At 38.7% G+C, this 14,531-nt stretch overlaps 1 protein-coding gene across 1 annotated transcript; it reads right to left on the reverse strand.

Moving 5' to 3' along the window:
* Window positions 1-186: 186 nt before the first annotated feature.
* LOC131787774 (uncharacterized) lies at window positions 187-13,369 on the reverse strand. The gene is made up of 15 exons (XM_059104852.2): window positions 12,990-13,369; window positions 9,595-9,744; window positions 8,822-9,196; window positions 8,531-8,680; window positions 7,302-7,676; window positions 7,010-7,159; window positions 5,781-6,155; window positions 5,489-5,638; window positions 4,399-4,761; window positions 4,047-4,193; window positions 3,759-3,900; window positions 3,126-3,161; window positions 2,677-2,879; window positions 1,589-1,735; window positions 187-1,045 (listed from the first exon to the last, which is right to left on the reverse strand). The coding sequence occupies exons 1-15, from the start codon at window positions 13,266-13,268 to the stop codon at window positions 824-826; spliced, it is 3,264 nt and encodes a 1,087-aa protein (XP_058960835.2). The 5' UTR covers window positions 13,269-13,369; the 3' UTR covers window positions 187-823.
* Window positions 13,370-14,531: the final 1,162 nt, after the last annotated feature.

Below are 14,531 nucleotides of genomic sequence, written 5' to 3' on the forward strand. Positions count from 1 at the left end.
CTTGCCTCGTGCATACACGGTCAATCAAGTCTGAGAGACGCGAGTAAAGGAAGTCTAGCTCCTGTGTTTAGTAACCGACGATCTTCTTTGCCGGGGATCACTAGGTTGATACTTCGTCTAAGTTGTATAAGTTCCCGTCAGGGATAACTAAAGTCAACGAAGAGATGATTTAATTTTTCAACCAGATAGTGGTACCTCTCACATAAATCAAGGTTCTCTAAAGTGTATGGCATCTCAAAAAATTACATTACCAAACAGAGAAGCTCAAAGCTAAGTTTAATTTTTTTCTTCCCTTGACTTAACCTGTTCTTATCCCATTATTTCCAAATCCTTTTTGTAGCCATTTCTTCAGAGGATCATGACGGGTCAAATAATTGCGATTTTGAAAAATGTTTCTCCCCTCACACAGCTATGAATGGCTTCCTTTTTAAATATGACAACTTGGTCCAAATTAGTTTTGAAACTATTCTATAACTATATTATAAAACGGAAACATGCCGTTGCCTTAAAAACAATGTTTAGAAATCCGAAGAAGCTTTTTCCCATTGAAAGCTTGTCGGACTTTCGCTACTATTATGAAATCTTATCTCTAAGGACTCCTAATTTTGAGTCTTATGTTTTACGCCAAAATATTTATCAAAATGTTTCAATGGTTTCTTGCAGTTCGCTTAGTTAAAAAAAAGGAGTTCTTCAATTAATCTTAAACTGCAAATCGTGCTGATCAACACTAAAACCACTCTGAAAAGACTTGGATTTCAAGCAGCTTCATGCTAATTACGAAGAACTGCGGTCTAAAATGGACTTTTTCTGCCAGTTCTCTGGATTATATTGTTACAACATTGAACAATATTGCTGCTAAAGAAACAATCACATAAATGAAGGAATGCAATGAAGAGGCAGCTCCCGGCTGAGTAGGGATTGGGGCTGTCGGAATGATGACAAGTTGGTACGAAGAGTAGCCTTTTGAAGAATGGACATTAAAGCTGTCAGCGCTTGTGACATCCTCAGTACCATAGGCCCAAATGATATGTACCGCACCACCAGGCTGTGATTAAAAGAGAAAATATTGACAGATTAAACAATAAACAGATAACCAGAAATGATCCCAAAAAACCTATTTTATCCTGATCCTATTCCATACCAAATCACACCAATTTCTACACCAGCTCATTTTTTTGAGACTGGGGCCCGTTTCTCGAAAGTCGCGGTAAATAAACGGGCCCAAAGCCATATCTTATAATCAAAATTTAAAGAATAGAGAAGCAGGTTCTGGCTCCTTAACCAGTTTATTTTGTTTCTTTAGCTGAAAGTTATTTCCTAGTCTTGAATGAAAACAAAACGGAAAACTCAATAAACAAATCGCTCAGCCAACTTCTTTTTTTTTCCCCAACGCCTCAGAGCAATTAGCCGCGCAGACACAGGGCTTACTGTGTGGAGGGAGGAAGGGAGGGAGGGAGGGGAAGTCTCGTACCCAGACCCTCCACGGCTAAGCGGTTGTAAGGTCCCTACATTTCAATTATAGTTATACGGTAGGATCCGGTTGCGAGATTAGTGAAGAGGAGCTTTTAGGGTAAATACAAACACTTACCACGAACTTTATATCTTGATCATCACTCGTATCAGTTAGTCTCTCAAACATTAGCTCAGTGTATCCAGCTACTTCTGATGCAGACAATAACGTATAGTCGTTTTTGCTTTCAGGTTGGGGTTGAGCTCGTCCTTGAGTGTAATAGTCCTGATTATAGAGAATGAGGAAAATTAGTGTAAAAGAAATCGGTAATAAAGATGGCATAAAGAGGACTGTTGGTTTCCCATCAGCACCCGTTGTCTTATAGATTACAGTTCATGAAATATGCATAGTAAGAATAATTTCCCTTTTACTTGTATCTGATCCTTTCCACGTGGCCCTGTTCCTACACTACCACAACACAAAAGTAAGATTTTATTATCGTTATGCAATATTTACATTTTTGTAAGACTCTTGGTTTTTCTCGATAAATCTTATGGTACTGGTACTGGCGCCCTTACCGCTGACTTTTTTTATAAATAATATTGTGATCACTTTTGCCTGATCATGATCTTTCATACTGGAGATCTTTTGTCCAATTGGTTTTTTCTCGTCTAAACTTTTCATTACAAGAAGATTTAGGAATGTGGTGTTTTACTGCTGGTAGGTATAACAGTTGAATTTTTCTGTGCAGGGTACGTGGAGAGGGTACCTCTGTGTTAAAATATGGTGCAAGGAAACGCAGTACAGCAGTCAGTTACACGCGGCAATCGTTCCAGTAAATTAGCCATGATAAAGCATATAAAAACACAGCTGAGTAATTCTGACTCGCCAGGCATCCGGGGACTGAGGACTAAGTTGCGATGGAAAAGGGGGTGAGGTGGGGTGGGGTAAGGTGGGGGAGATCCGGATCGAGAGATTTCAGTTCGAGCTTTAGTTAATTCAATGAGTGGTGTTCATGTGCGAGAAATTGTACCCTGACAAAGTCCCGGAAGTATTAATGGGTGGCAGCAAACTTTCAAACTTCTTCGCTACGGCTATCTGCCATAAAAATTCATTCCCTCTCATGAGAATAGCTGTTAATTTTTTCATGCAGCTGAAATCAAGATAAGCTTTAGTAGAAAGGAGCCGGCAAGTCAAGTTTCATAACAAATTTCTCGGAGACTTACCATTAAATATCCGACGTTGTCATATCCGCCAACGACTACGTCATAATTTCTCATCTGAGTTGGTGCGACCCTGGCAAAACCAAATCCTACCCAGCCAGTGGTTTTAACTTTCACATGAAAAGTTAACTTGTTATTTTGATCGTCAAATGTCCACCGCATAAGAAAATTACCATTGTCGAAGGAATGACTGAACTGGCCTTTCCCTACGAAAATATGTTGAAATCACGATTTAGTATTAAATAATTTGGATAGTACATCTACCTCCTCCTTCATATTTCGTTCCTCTCCCGTAGATTAGTTCTGCCGTCTGTCTGTCTGTCTTTTCACAATTTTTCCTATATTCAGTTTGAATCGCAGAACCTTAGGAAAAAAGCCTTTACTTAAAGAGTCTTTTTTCTTGACCTCTTATTGACCCTTAAATTATGAACGCAATGCTATGAAAACTATACCTTTGGTCAGGGTTGGTGTCGTCGAAGTCATGCCAGCTGAAACGAGTGAACGAGTAAATTTAATGTTCCTTAGGTTGATAATCACCTCTTTAAATCTAGTTCTACCAGATTTCTCACCCACAAATAGAGCACATACAATTCCTATTTACTCGTTATTATCAGTTATCTTCCACGTTTAAACCACACAGATGTGCAACATGGGCACTCGCTTTCTCATGTACTAGACGTAGAATGCTTGTTTTTTACTTGAAGTCCTTATTGCCTCCTTGTGGTATGTTGCTTTGTTTTGACAGGCGTTTGTGATCAGGTAGGTTTTAGCTTTACGAAACTAAACTGAAATACGCCCCTGAAGGTTTTCATGATAAAAATCAAAGGATTTGAAGATGGCGAGAAAAAATGATCTTGTGGAATTAAAGTCTCTGTCTCTTGAGATATTATCAATGTTATCATCGTCATCACGATTATTAAATTGCTATGGGTACGTTCGTATTATTGTATTTATAAATAAAAACGTCTAAGTTCAGGAATGAGGCCTTTGTGGAGAGAGAGTCTAATTTCGTAATCCTCTCTGTTCTTAAATTATGACTTATTATGATTCATTTGTTAGTGGCGAGCGATGAAGGAAAGTTATACCTGTTGTCGGGGTCGGTATCATCAGAGTCATATCAGCTGGTACAAGTGTCACTCGTTCATTATGATAACCTCTGCTACTGTGCACTACAAGCGTATCAGAAGTTGCAGAATATGCCCACACAATGTAAATTGGCATTCCTTTCTGTAACAAACGAAAAATTGCAAGAGGAATTGAATTTTGATAAAGCTAGCATATGGGAACTCTTAATAGGTTACAAAATATTTAACATCGTAGTGGTGGAAAGCTAACTTTTGTTTTTGGTGGATTAGGAGGATACCACTGATTACCTGGATAACAACATCCATTTCGTCGTTGGTGTTAAGCTTGCGATAAAATTGGAACTTTGTTATACCATCATTTTCACTAGAGTAAGTCAACTTCCAGTCTTGTTTAGCATCCATGTCAGGTTTTCTTAGACCGTTTGTTTTATAATCCTGGAAAAAAGGTAGACGATTAGATGGATATATAAAAGAACGAGAAGTGACTGAACTGAGGCAACACAGCAGATCGGATGTAAGGGTATACCTTCCTTCCTTTCCATGAGGATCTTTGATTTTCATTATGAAAATCAATTAGAGCTGTTGTTTGACAATTTCTGTACTTAACTAAATAACTCTTCATTTTCTACTGCCAACAAACCTCCAAGGTTCCCACTCCGTTCTTAACTGTTCCAATGGCCACATCGTACCCCATCATACCCCTAGGAAATTTAGAAAATCCAAACGCAATCCATCCCGTGGCTCTCACTTCTACCGTAAAGTGTAACGTGTCCATGCTACTATTGTAAATCCAGGAAACTTTATAATTTCCATTTTGGAGATTCAGAAAGCTCGGTTGCGGAGGCATGACTGGCATAGAGGCAGTTGCCATCATTATTGTCGGCGTTGGAGCGATAGCTGGGATGAGTGTGACGCTGTAAACCCCTCTATAGTTATTGCCATGGTGTTTAAGCTCGTCGCTCATAGGATGATATGCCCACACGATATAAATTGGCATTCCTTTCTGGAAGAGGTAAATGAAAACCAATGTATACTCATATATGCAGGCTGCTATCATTTTAAAGTAACAGAAGAAACGTCTTTGGCACTCGTTCGATTTCAAAAGGGTCTGAAATATGGCGCATCAACGAGAACGAGGGAAAAGCGGTCGGTTAGTGTTAAATACCCTGGCCTGCGAATCGAGAGGTCTGCGTTGAAGACCGATCGGTCGTTGCGTTAAGCTCATCGATTATCAGAACGGATACCATCAAAGAGGTAGGATCGCATCAGAAAATTGGGGGGGGGGGTGGGTGGGGATTTGACAAATCGAGGTTTGAGTAGAAGGAGTAACAATATTCACAATCAATTTGTGCCGCAGTAACTATCGTATTGTCAAGCAGCTTTATTTGAGTCAATTGATCAGCAGTACTAGACCCTTCACATCCACGACGAAGGCGGGATTCTTTTTAATTGGAGTGTTGTTGTCCCCCTAATAAAGATATTACTAAGGGTGAAAGTACGGGCCATATCTACCCATACCCTCGCCTTACATCACTTTTTAGTGTTTGCACAATGTCGTTGGTACATTAAGACCTGGAGACACTATCGTTGGCAAACCTAGAATAGCATGAAAAGACAGGATCTTCGAGCAATTTTTGATGAAGGAACATGACAGCGTTCTTTTACACTTCCTTTCACGACCACGAACGACACAATTTTCAGAGGTGATTTAAAGTCAGTTAGACTCTTACCGGAATAGCGGTATCATTTTGAAGGTCAGTGGTGTTTCGCATGCGGTAAAATTTCAACGTCGTCACATTGTTCGCTTCACTCGCGTTCATGAGCATCCAATCTTGTTGGGTATCTAGTCGGGGTAGCGTGCGGCCAACTGTAAGATAGTCCTGGAAGAAATCGAGGCAAAGGGTATTACAACTTCGATGCAGTCATCGCAATAAAATTTTAAATCGGTCGGACCTACGTCAAGTTTTGTCATGATGAGTACCTGCAATTTTGCTGGATACAAATTTGCCAATTCTTACGTACCTGCAGATAGCTTGTTCCGTTATCTCTCACTCCTCCTATTGCCACATCATAGTAACTCATATTATTTGGAGCTACTTCGGCAACACCGAAACCAACCCAACCTGTGGTTCTTACTTGCACCATAAACTCCAATTTGTCTGAGTTTGCGTTATAATAATAGGAAACATTGTAATTTCCTTTGCCATCAAGAATGATAAGGTCGGAATGTAGCACTGGCTGGACTACAGCTGTGGATGGTACCATCATCATAGTCGGCGTTGGAGCGATAGCCGGGATAAGTGTGACACTGTAAACCCCTCTATAGTCATTTCCATGGTGTTTAAGCTCGTCGCTCATAGGATGATATGCCCACACGATATAAATTGGCATTCCTTTCTGGAAGAGATAAATACAAACCAATGTATACTCATACATGCGGGCTGCTATCATTTTAAAGTAACACAGGAAATACTGATGGAAATATTGATTTTTCGTAAAAAAGGATTATCTAATGTAATCTAAATTCCTTGCGTTGTGTTGAGTTATGAAGCATTGCAGCGAGATTAAGAATGAATAATCTCTATTTTGGCTTAATAACCATGAATAAACGGAAAATCTTTGGCACTCGTTCGATTTCAAAAAGGTGTCTGACATATGGAACATCAACGAGAACGAGGGAAAAGCGGTCGGTTAGTGTTAAATACGCTGGCTGGCGAGTCGAGAGGTCTGCGTTGGAGACCGATCGGTCGTTGCGTTAAGCCCATCGACTATCAGAGCGGATACCGCCAAAGGGGTAGGGTCGCATCAGGAATGTTGAGGGGATTTGACAAATCGGGGTTTGAGTAAGAGGAGTAACAATATTCACAATCAATTTGTGCTGCAGAAACCAGGGTATCATCAGGTAGTTTTATTTGGGTCAATTGATTAACAATACTAGAAACTTTACGCCCACGACGTAGGCAGGATTCTTTTTGAAGTGTTGTTGTCCCCTTTATAGTGATATCACGAAAGGTGAAAATACGGGCCATATCTACCCATACCCTTCCCTTTCATCACTTTTCAGTGTTTGTACCATGTCTTTGGTACATTGGGACCCGGAGACACTGTCGTCAGCAAACCTTGAGTAACATGAAAAGATAGGATCTTCAAGTACTTTAATAAAGGGTTATGACAGTGTTCTTTTACACTTCCTTTCACGACCATGAACGACACAATTTTCAGAGGTGATTTAAAGTCAGTTAGACTCTTACCGGAATAGCGGTATCATTTTGAAGGTCAGTGGTGTTTCGCATGCGGTAAAATTTCAACGTCGTCACATTGTTCGCTTCACTCGCGTTCATGAGCATCCAATCTTGTTGGGTATCTAGTCGGGGTAGCGTGCGGCCAACTGTAAGATAGTCCTGGAAGAAATCGAGGCAAAGGGTATTACAACTTCGATGCAGTCATCGCAATAAAATTTTAAATCGGTCGGACCTACGTCAAGTTTTGTCATGATGAGTACCTGCAATTTTGCTGGATACAAATTTGCCAATTCTTACGTACCTGCAGATAGCTTGTTCCGTTATCTCTCACTCCTCCTATTGCCACATCATAGTAACTCATATTATTTGGAGCTACTTCGGCAACACCGAAACCAACCCAACCTGTGGTTCTTACTTGCACCATAAACTCCAATTTGTCTGAGTTTGCGTTATAATAATAGGAAACATTGTAATTTCCTTTGCCATCAAGAATGATAAGGTCGGAATGTAGCACTGGCTGGACTACAGCTGTGGATGGTACCATCATCATAGTCGGCGTTGGAGCGATAGCCGGGATAAGTGTGACACTGTAAACCCCTCTATAGTCATTTCCATGGTGTTTAAGCTCGTCGCTCATAGGATGATATGCCCACACGATATAAATTGGCATTCCTTTCTGGAAGAGATAAATACAAACCAATGTATACTCATACATGCGGGCTGCTATCATTTTAAAGTAACACAGGAAATACTGATGGAAATATTGATTTTTCGTAAAAAAGGATTATCTAATGTAATCTAAATTCCTTGCGTTGTGTTGAGTTATGAAGCATTGCAGCGAGATTAAGAATGAATAATCTCTATTTTGGCTTAATAACCATGAATAAACGGAAAATCTTTGGCACTCGTTCGATTTCAAAAAGGTGTCTGACATATGGAACATCAACGAGAACGAGGGAAAAGCGGTCGGTTAGTGTTAAATACGCTGGCTGGCGAGTCGAGAGGTCTGCGTTGGAGACCGATCGGTCGTTGCGTTAAGCCCATCGACTATCAGAGCGGATACCGCCAAAGGGGTAGGGTCGCATCAGGAATGTTGAGGGGATTTGACAAATCGGGGTTTGAGTAAGAGGAGTAACAATATTCACAATCAATTTGTGCTGCAGAAACCAGGGTATCATCAGGTAGTTTTATTTGGGTCAATTGATTAACAATACTAGAAACTTTACGCCCACGACGTAGGCAGGATTCTTTTTGAAGTGTTGTTGTCCCCTTTATAGTGATATCACGAAAGGTGAAAATACGGGCCATATCTACCCATACCCTTCCCTTTCATCACTTTTCAGTGTTTGTACCATGTCTTTGGTACATTGGGACCCGGAGACACTGTCGTCAGCAAACCTTGAGTAACATGAAAAGATAGGATCTTCAAGTACTTTAATAAAGGGTTATGACAGTGTTCTTTTACACTTCCTTTCACGACCATGAACGACACAATTTTCAGAGGTGATTTAAAGTCAGTTAGACTCTTACCGGAATAGCGGTATCATTTTGAAGGTCAGTGGTGTTTCGCATGCGGTAAAATTTCAACGTCGTCACATTGTTCGCTTCACTCGCGTTCATGAGCATCCAATCTTGTTGGGTATCTAGTCGGGGTAGCGTGCGGCCAACTGTAAGATAGTCCTGGAAGAAATCGAGGCAAAGCGTGTTATCACTTCAATGCAGTCATCGCAATAAAATTTCAAATGGTCGGACCTACGTCAAGTTTTGTCATGATGAGTACCTGCAATTTTGCTGGATACAAATTTGCCAATTCTTACGTACCTGCAGATAGCTTGTTCCGTCATCTCTCACTCCTCCTATTGCCACATCATAGTAACTCATATTATTTGGAGCTACTTCGGCAACACCGAAACCAACCCAACCTGTGGTTCTCACTTGCACCATAAACTCCAATTTGTCTGAGTTTGCGTTATAATAATAGGAAACATTGTAATTTCCTTTGCTATCAAGCATGATAAGGTCGGAATGTAGCACTGGCTGGACTACAGCTGTGGATGGTACCATCATCATTGTCGGCGTTGGAGCGATAGCCGGGATGAGTGTGACACTGTAAACCCCTCTATAGTCATTTCCATGGTGTTTAAGCTCGTCGCTCATAGGATGATATGCCCACACGATATAAATTGGCATTCCTTTCTGAAAGTGGTCAAAGAATAGCCAATGAAAGAATAAAAGAAATACTGGAAATATATTTTATTGCTGATCAAGATCAGGGTATTAGATAGTGTTGAATGTTATGAGGATTTCGATTGGCGTCATGATAATGTTCTGCACTTTCAAGATAGCGGGTCGGAACCTTGTTGTTTCGCTAAGCTACCCACACCCTTGTTCCTGCTTTTCTACAAACTTTTTTGGCACGTTTTTGGTACATGGAACAAATTGGAAACAATATCAAGAAACATATTTCATGAAAAAAACCAGCAATGATAGCGTTCTTTTAACGCTTTTATGGAAAGGAGATAAACTTTGGTCGTTTAGCTAACAGTTAACACCATTTTAACTTTTTTGAGGAACATCGTAACGAACAATCGTACCGGAATAGCGGTATCATTTTGTAGATCAGTGGTGTTTCTCATGCGGTAAAACTTTATCGTTGTAATGTTATTTTCCTCCGTAGCGTTCATGAGCATCCAATCTTGCTGAGTATCTAGTTGTGGTAATTTCCGGCCAACTGTCAGATAGTCCTGGAAGAAATTAATTGAAAGGAATACGTTACTTACTTAAAATCGTAACTGTTGTACATTTATTTTCTGGACATTGAGGTAAAAATTCTCTCTGGTGTTGGATTTCTCTGATGAAATTCCAGCTTGGAATTAGAAAATCAAGATAAACCCAGGGCAGGAAAAATTAACCAAAAGTTACTTACTTATAAGAAAATTTACAATTCGCTTCGCGTCGTGGTTTCCTACGCTTATCTCATGTTCTCCCAACCTCCCGCGTGTTTACATCAGGCTATGTGAACACGGAAGCCATTTTACATTTCTTTTATAAAACTTGAAAATCTCAGTTAGGATAAGTATCATTTTACTCACATCGAGTTCTTTTTAAAGTACTCTGAAGTAGCTCTAACACTGTAATTAGCTGACAAATATCTTCAAATTTAAATTATGTAGAGGGCAAAGGTAACAAAATCAAATAGTACGAAGTATTCCCACTTAGCCCCTCATATTGTCCATATCATTTGTAAATGGTGAGGCTATCGAATACAGATTTATCTCTTGGTTTGAGAATTATAACAGATCATGCCTTGTTCCTAATAGATGAATTAAAAAAAAATCTAATGCAACTTTGTTTCTGCGTTTAGATCTACCATTTACTCTATAATTCGTATCGAAAACAAAAATTTTCTTTTCATCCTTTCTCTGATGAGATCTGAAACTCTTGCTCCGTTTACAGAGAGAAAGCGCCATTTTTAATTTATCCAGCTTAATGTAAACACCTCTATCACCGAAATGTAGCAAATTAATTTGTTTTTTATATAACATAGCAATTCTTTCCTAACGGTCTCTTGCAAGTTGAGTTGAGTTTTTCATGTCGGTAGAAACAACTCCGCATTTCATGCCTCAACTTCTCTGCGTCATGTATGACTCGATAATACTGAGCTTCAGCACGACGGCTTATTCTATGTTTAGCAGAATCCGGGAGTAACGTCACTCGAGGAAACTTTTAATTTCGATTGACAAGTTCTATTGCTCGTTTCTTTTATCAATTTAATTTATCCTTCCTTCAAAGGGGTTACTGTGACCGCTGAAAGGAGTGTAATTCATACAAATTAAATGGGATTAGAACTTTGAAAATGATCGCTTAGTAGAGGATGAACCTTAAAAACGGTTTTCTCGATACACATTTGAGTAATTAAGAAAAAAAACTATAGTGCACCCACACATTAAATTGACGAAATTTTAAAGGTTGTGCCACAACTGTATGCGGGTATTTAGGCCTAGGAAGCACGGTGTACGAGTTAAACTTCAGTCCTTCTATGCTTGGATTATTTTTGCGGCCTCAATTTATCTGCAGTTGTTTTCTATGCACTTTGTTTTGTCATCCACAGGTAACGCACACTGACTTGTTTCATATTTCATCAATTTGTTATCTGACCTCAAGCAAAACCAGAGGACATCAGTGATACGCCGAAGAACCTCTAAAGCTTCAAAGCTTTGTAATATAACAAAAAAATGAAAATAAAATGCAGATAGCTGTAGTTAGACGGATCGCTTTCTTCAAAACATTTTTTACTAAAGAACGATAATTGAATAATGCTGTCACCTGGTTAAGGTGATCGAAACGCTTTTGGCACAGATCATGAGTTGTTGAGCATTACACGAATTTTCTTGTCCATTTACAACAGGTGTAATTGGAAAACACAGCTTGAGCTCCCAGCTTCAAATTAGTTTTACTCTATGTTCAATGTAAAGTGATAAACAGGGATTAAAAACTCTGAAAACTATAAATTAACTGAACTGAAAATTACGTAGATGATTGCCAATAAAAATCCAGCAATCGAGGAAGGGTATCAATAAAACTCCTTGCTCATGTTTTTTTGTATGAAACTAAAAATACGGTATGCTTATCAAGAGAATATCTATAATACGACTTTTTGACGTCACAACCCTCAGGGGTTATTTTAATTAAAATTTCAGTCCCTTCTAGGCGAAGACACGATTCTTAAAGTCATGCATTGTTTACGGATTTAACAAATCCATCATTAAAAATGTTGGAGTTTCATGCGAAAATCTTTTCTCATGGGAAGTAAACATGCGTTACACTTGTTTTAATGAAATTTCCAAGCCAAGTTCAAATTTTCGTGTTCTGAGGACATTAGGTAACTACTATTAAGCGAGATAACAAGCAATGAAGGTTTATTTTATTAATCGTTTTTCTCTTTGCCAGCCAAAGTTGAATCTACATGACAGCCCACTCTACATATGCACGGCTTTGTCGTTTGTTTTGTAATTGCAGTTGTGTGATGACTCAGCGTAAGCATTTTGAAGGTTGTCATGGTAATGCTCCAAACATTATAATAACAAGTAGGATATATGTGATGAAGATGGTGGCCAAAAATATCTCGGAAATCATCAGTCATTTCAAAATACAATTAAATAACGATTGAAGGTTTTGACGACATTCCAAAGTCTTTCGAGCGTGCAGGATAATGTGCCAGAAAGAGATATCTCTCACATCACTGATATTCTTCGTTTCTTCGCTAACTATTTGTTCCCGCAGGAACGTTTGTGAATCTCAGATAAAGCGCTAAAACAGGCTCTGAATGCCAAAACGGTTCTCCTTACGTTTCTGACATTCAACAAGACTGCACAGTTAATTCGATGATGTTTGAACGATCGGCAAAAATTAAGTGCAATTACCTAGCGGCTTTATTCGGATATGAAACTTCTTGTAATCTAATGAATATTCAATGCCTGAGGCGATTTTACCGAATCATGGTAATTTGAATAAGTTACGTCATTCGACACACGCAATGATAGAGTTTTATCTTAATTTTTCTACTGACAAAAAAAATATTTTTTTAAAACCTTGTATACCCGGCTTTAATTTATCTTCAACCGAATGTGGAAAAAAAACGAAGCTGAAGCTAAAAAATAAAAATAGGATTAAACACTATTGATAAAAGACGAAATTTGTCAAACAACAATATTTGAGTATACTAATACTCAAATGGTCTAAGCTGTTTTCTATAAACAATAAACATGTCGTTTCTCTCTAAATAAAGAGACTGGAATCCGTATCCTTACCAAACTTTGTAATTTAAATTTTTTACTATAGTTTTAAACATTTTCGCAATCCTATCGTTAAAGGGATTATAAAAGAAATCAGACAAAAAACGTAACATGCGTGCCATAAAATGTTATATCGAACTCGCGGTTTTTTCTTTTATTTTTAGATAGTTTAAAGTTTTGTTATTCCGACCTACCTGCAGATAGCTTGTTCCGTCATCTTTCACTCCTCCTATTGCCACATCATAGTTACTCATATTATTTGGTGCTACTTCAGCAATACCGAAACCAACCCAACCTGTGGTTCTTACTTGCACCATAAACTCCAGTGTGTCCGTAGACTCATTGTAGTTGTAGGAAACATTGTAATTTCCTTTGGTATCGAGCATGATCATGTTGGAATACATGTTATACATACTGCTACTTTTTGTGGAAGCCACAAACAGCGCTAAAATACACAACCGTACAACAGCCATTTTCCTCGTCAAAGATCGGCCTCGCCTTCACTGAGGAACAGTAGCCTTGAATGACCGTGCATTTTCATACTTTTCCGTTTTATAGCCTTTTTTCTAATCACTTACGTAGCCAATATCTGTCGGTGGTATATTTTGTATTTTCACTTGTGCGATAACAAAGAACAGGAAGCAGCAATTAGAGGAAAAAAAAAAGATATGCGAAGAGAATATTCAAGTGGAAAGTTTTCTGTGATATCAGGATGGGAAACCAAGGAAACCAGTTGTTTTCTGACTGAGATATTTCCTTTTAAGGTGAATCTGGAGACACCAGAACTAAATCATGCAAAAGCTGGAAACATTTGGTAACTTGAGCACGGAGATCTTAATTACTATTCCAATAAAGGAAAGTGATAAACTGCAAGCGAATGAAGTTAAAGAAGGGTAGAAAATACATAGGTAAAAAAGTGACATCTTAACCAGGTGGAAGTTAGCCAATGATATCTGAAAAACATCCAAAAAGAAAAATTTATTTAAATTTAGGCAATTGGTCGGTAATTTTGGACCTACCAATAACAAATAAGCGCTGGTCTTAAGGCGTGAGTCCAGCATTGAAACATTTTTGGTCCAGTAAGGTAAATTAATCAATTACCTTTGTTTTCAACCAATATTGACACAAGGTTTTCCCAATTTGAAAACACATATACTTGACTTTACTTTATACCCAATTCATAGACCGGTTTCCAGTTGGCTTGTTAGCTCAATTGGTAGAGCGCTGCACCGGTATCACAGAGGTCATGGGTTCAAATCCCGTACGGGCCTGAATTTTTTTTTTCTTTTTTTCAGGTCCTATTTACAACTACTCGTTTCAGTAGTGTTCTTAGCTGCGAGGATCTCCTAATTTCATCTCTCCACCGCAGTGCAAATATGTGAATTTTCATATATCTAAAATCTTCACTTGACTTTACGTTTAAATATGTTGTCAATATATATGATGACTCTCAAGCTCAAGAAAATTAATCAAGCCACGTCACTGTTTGTTTACCTTGAAAATGTAGCTTGACTTTGTAAAGTTTCTCATTTTGCAATCAGCGTCACTGAGTTCTTTCGATTATATGACCCCTGCGTTAATTTCAAAATCGACTTGATTAACTAGGCATTTTTACGAGAGACCAGTGTTCACTCAGAGGACCAGCAAAAGGGCAATTTAATGTAATTTTTTTTAAAATAAATCTTAATTACCTAGCCTTCCAGACCTCGGCGGCAAATTTTTGTCTTCGTTCAGCC

Source organism: Pocillopora verrucosa, chromosome 2, assembly GCF_036669915.1.
Source record: "Pocillopora verrucosa isolate sample1 chromosome 2, ASM3666991v2, whole genome shotgun sequence".
In the NCBI taxonomy this organism is placed as follows: Eukaryota; Metazoa; Cnidaria; class Anthozoa; order Scleractinia; family Pocilloporidae; genus Pocillopora; species Pocillopora verrucosa.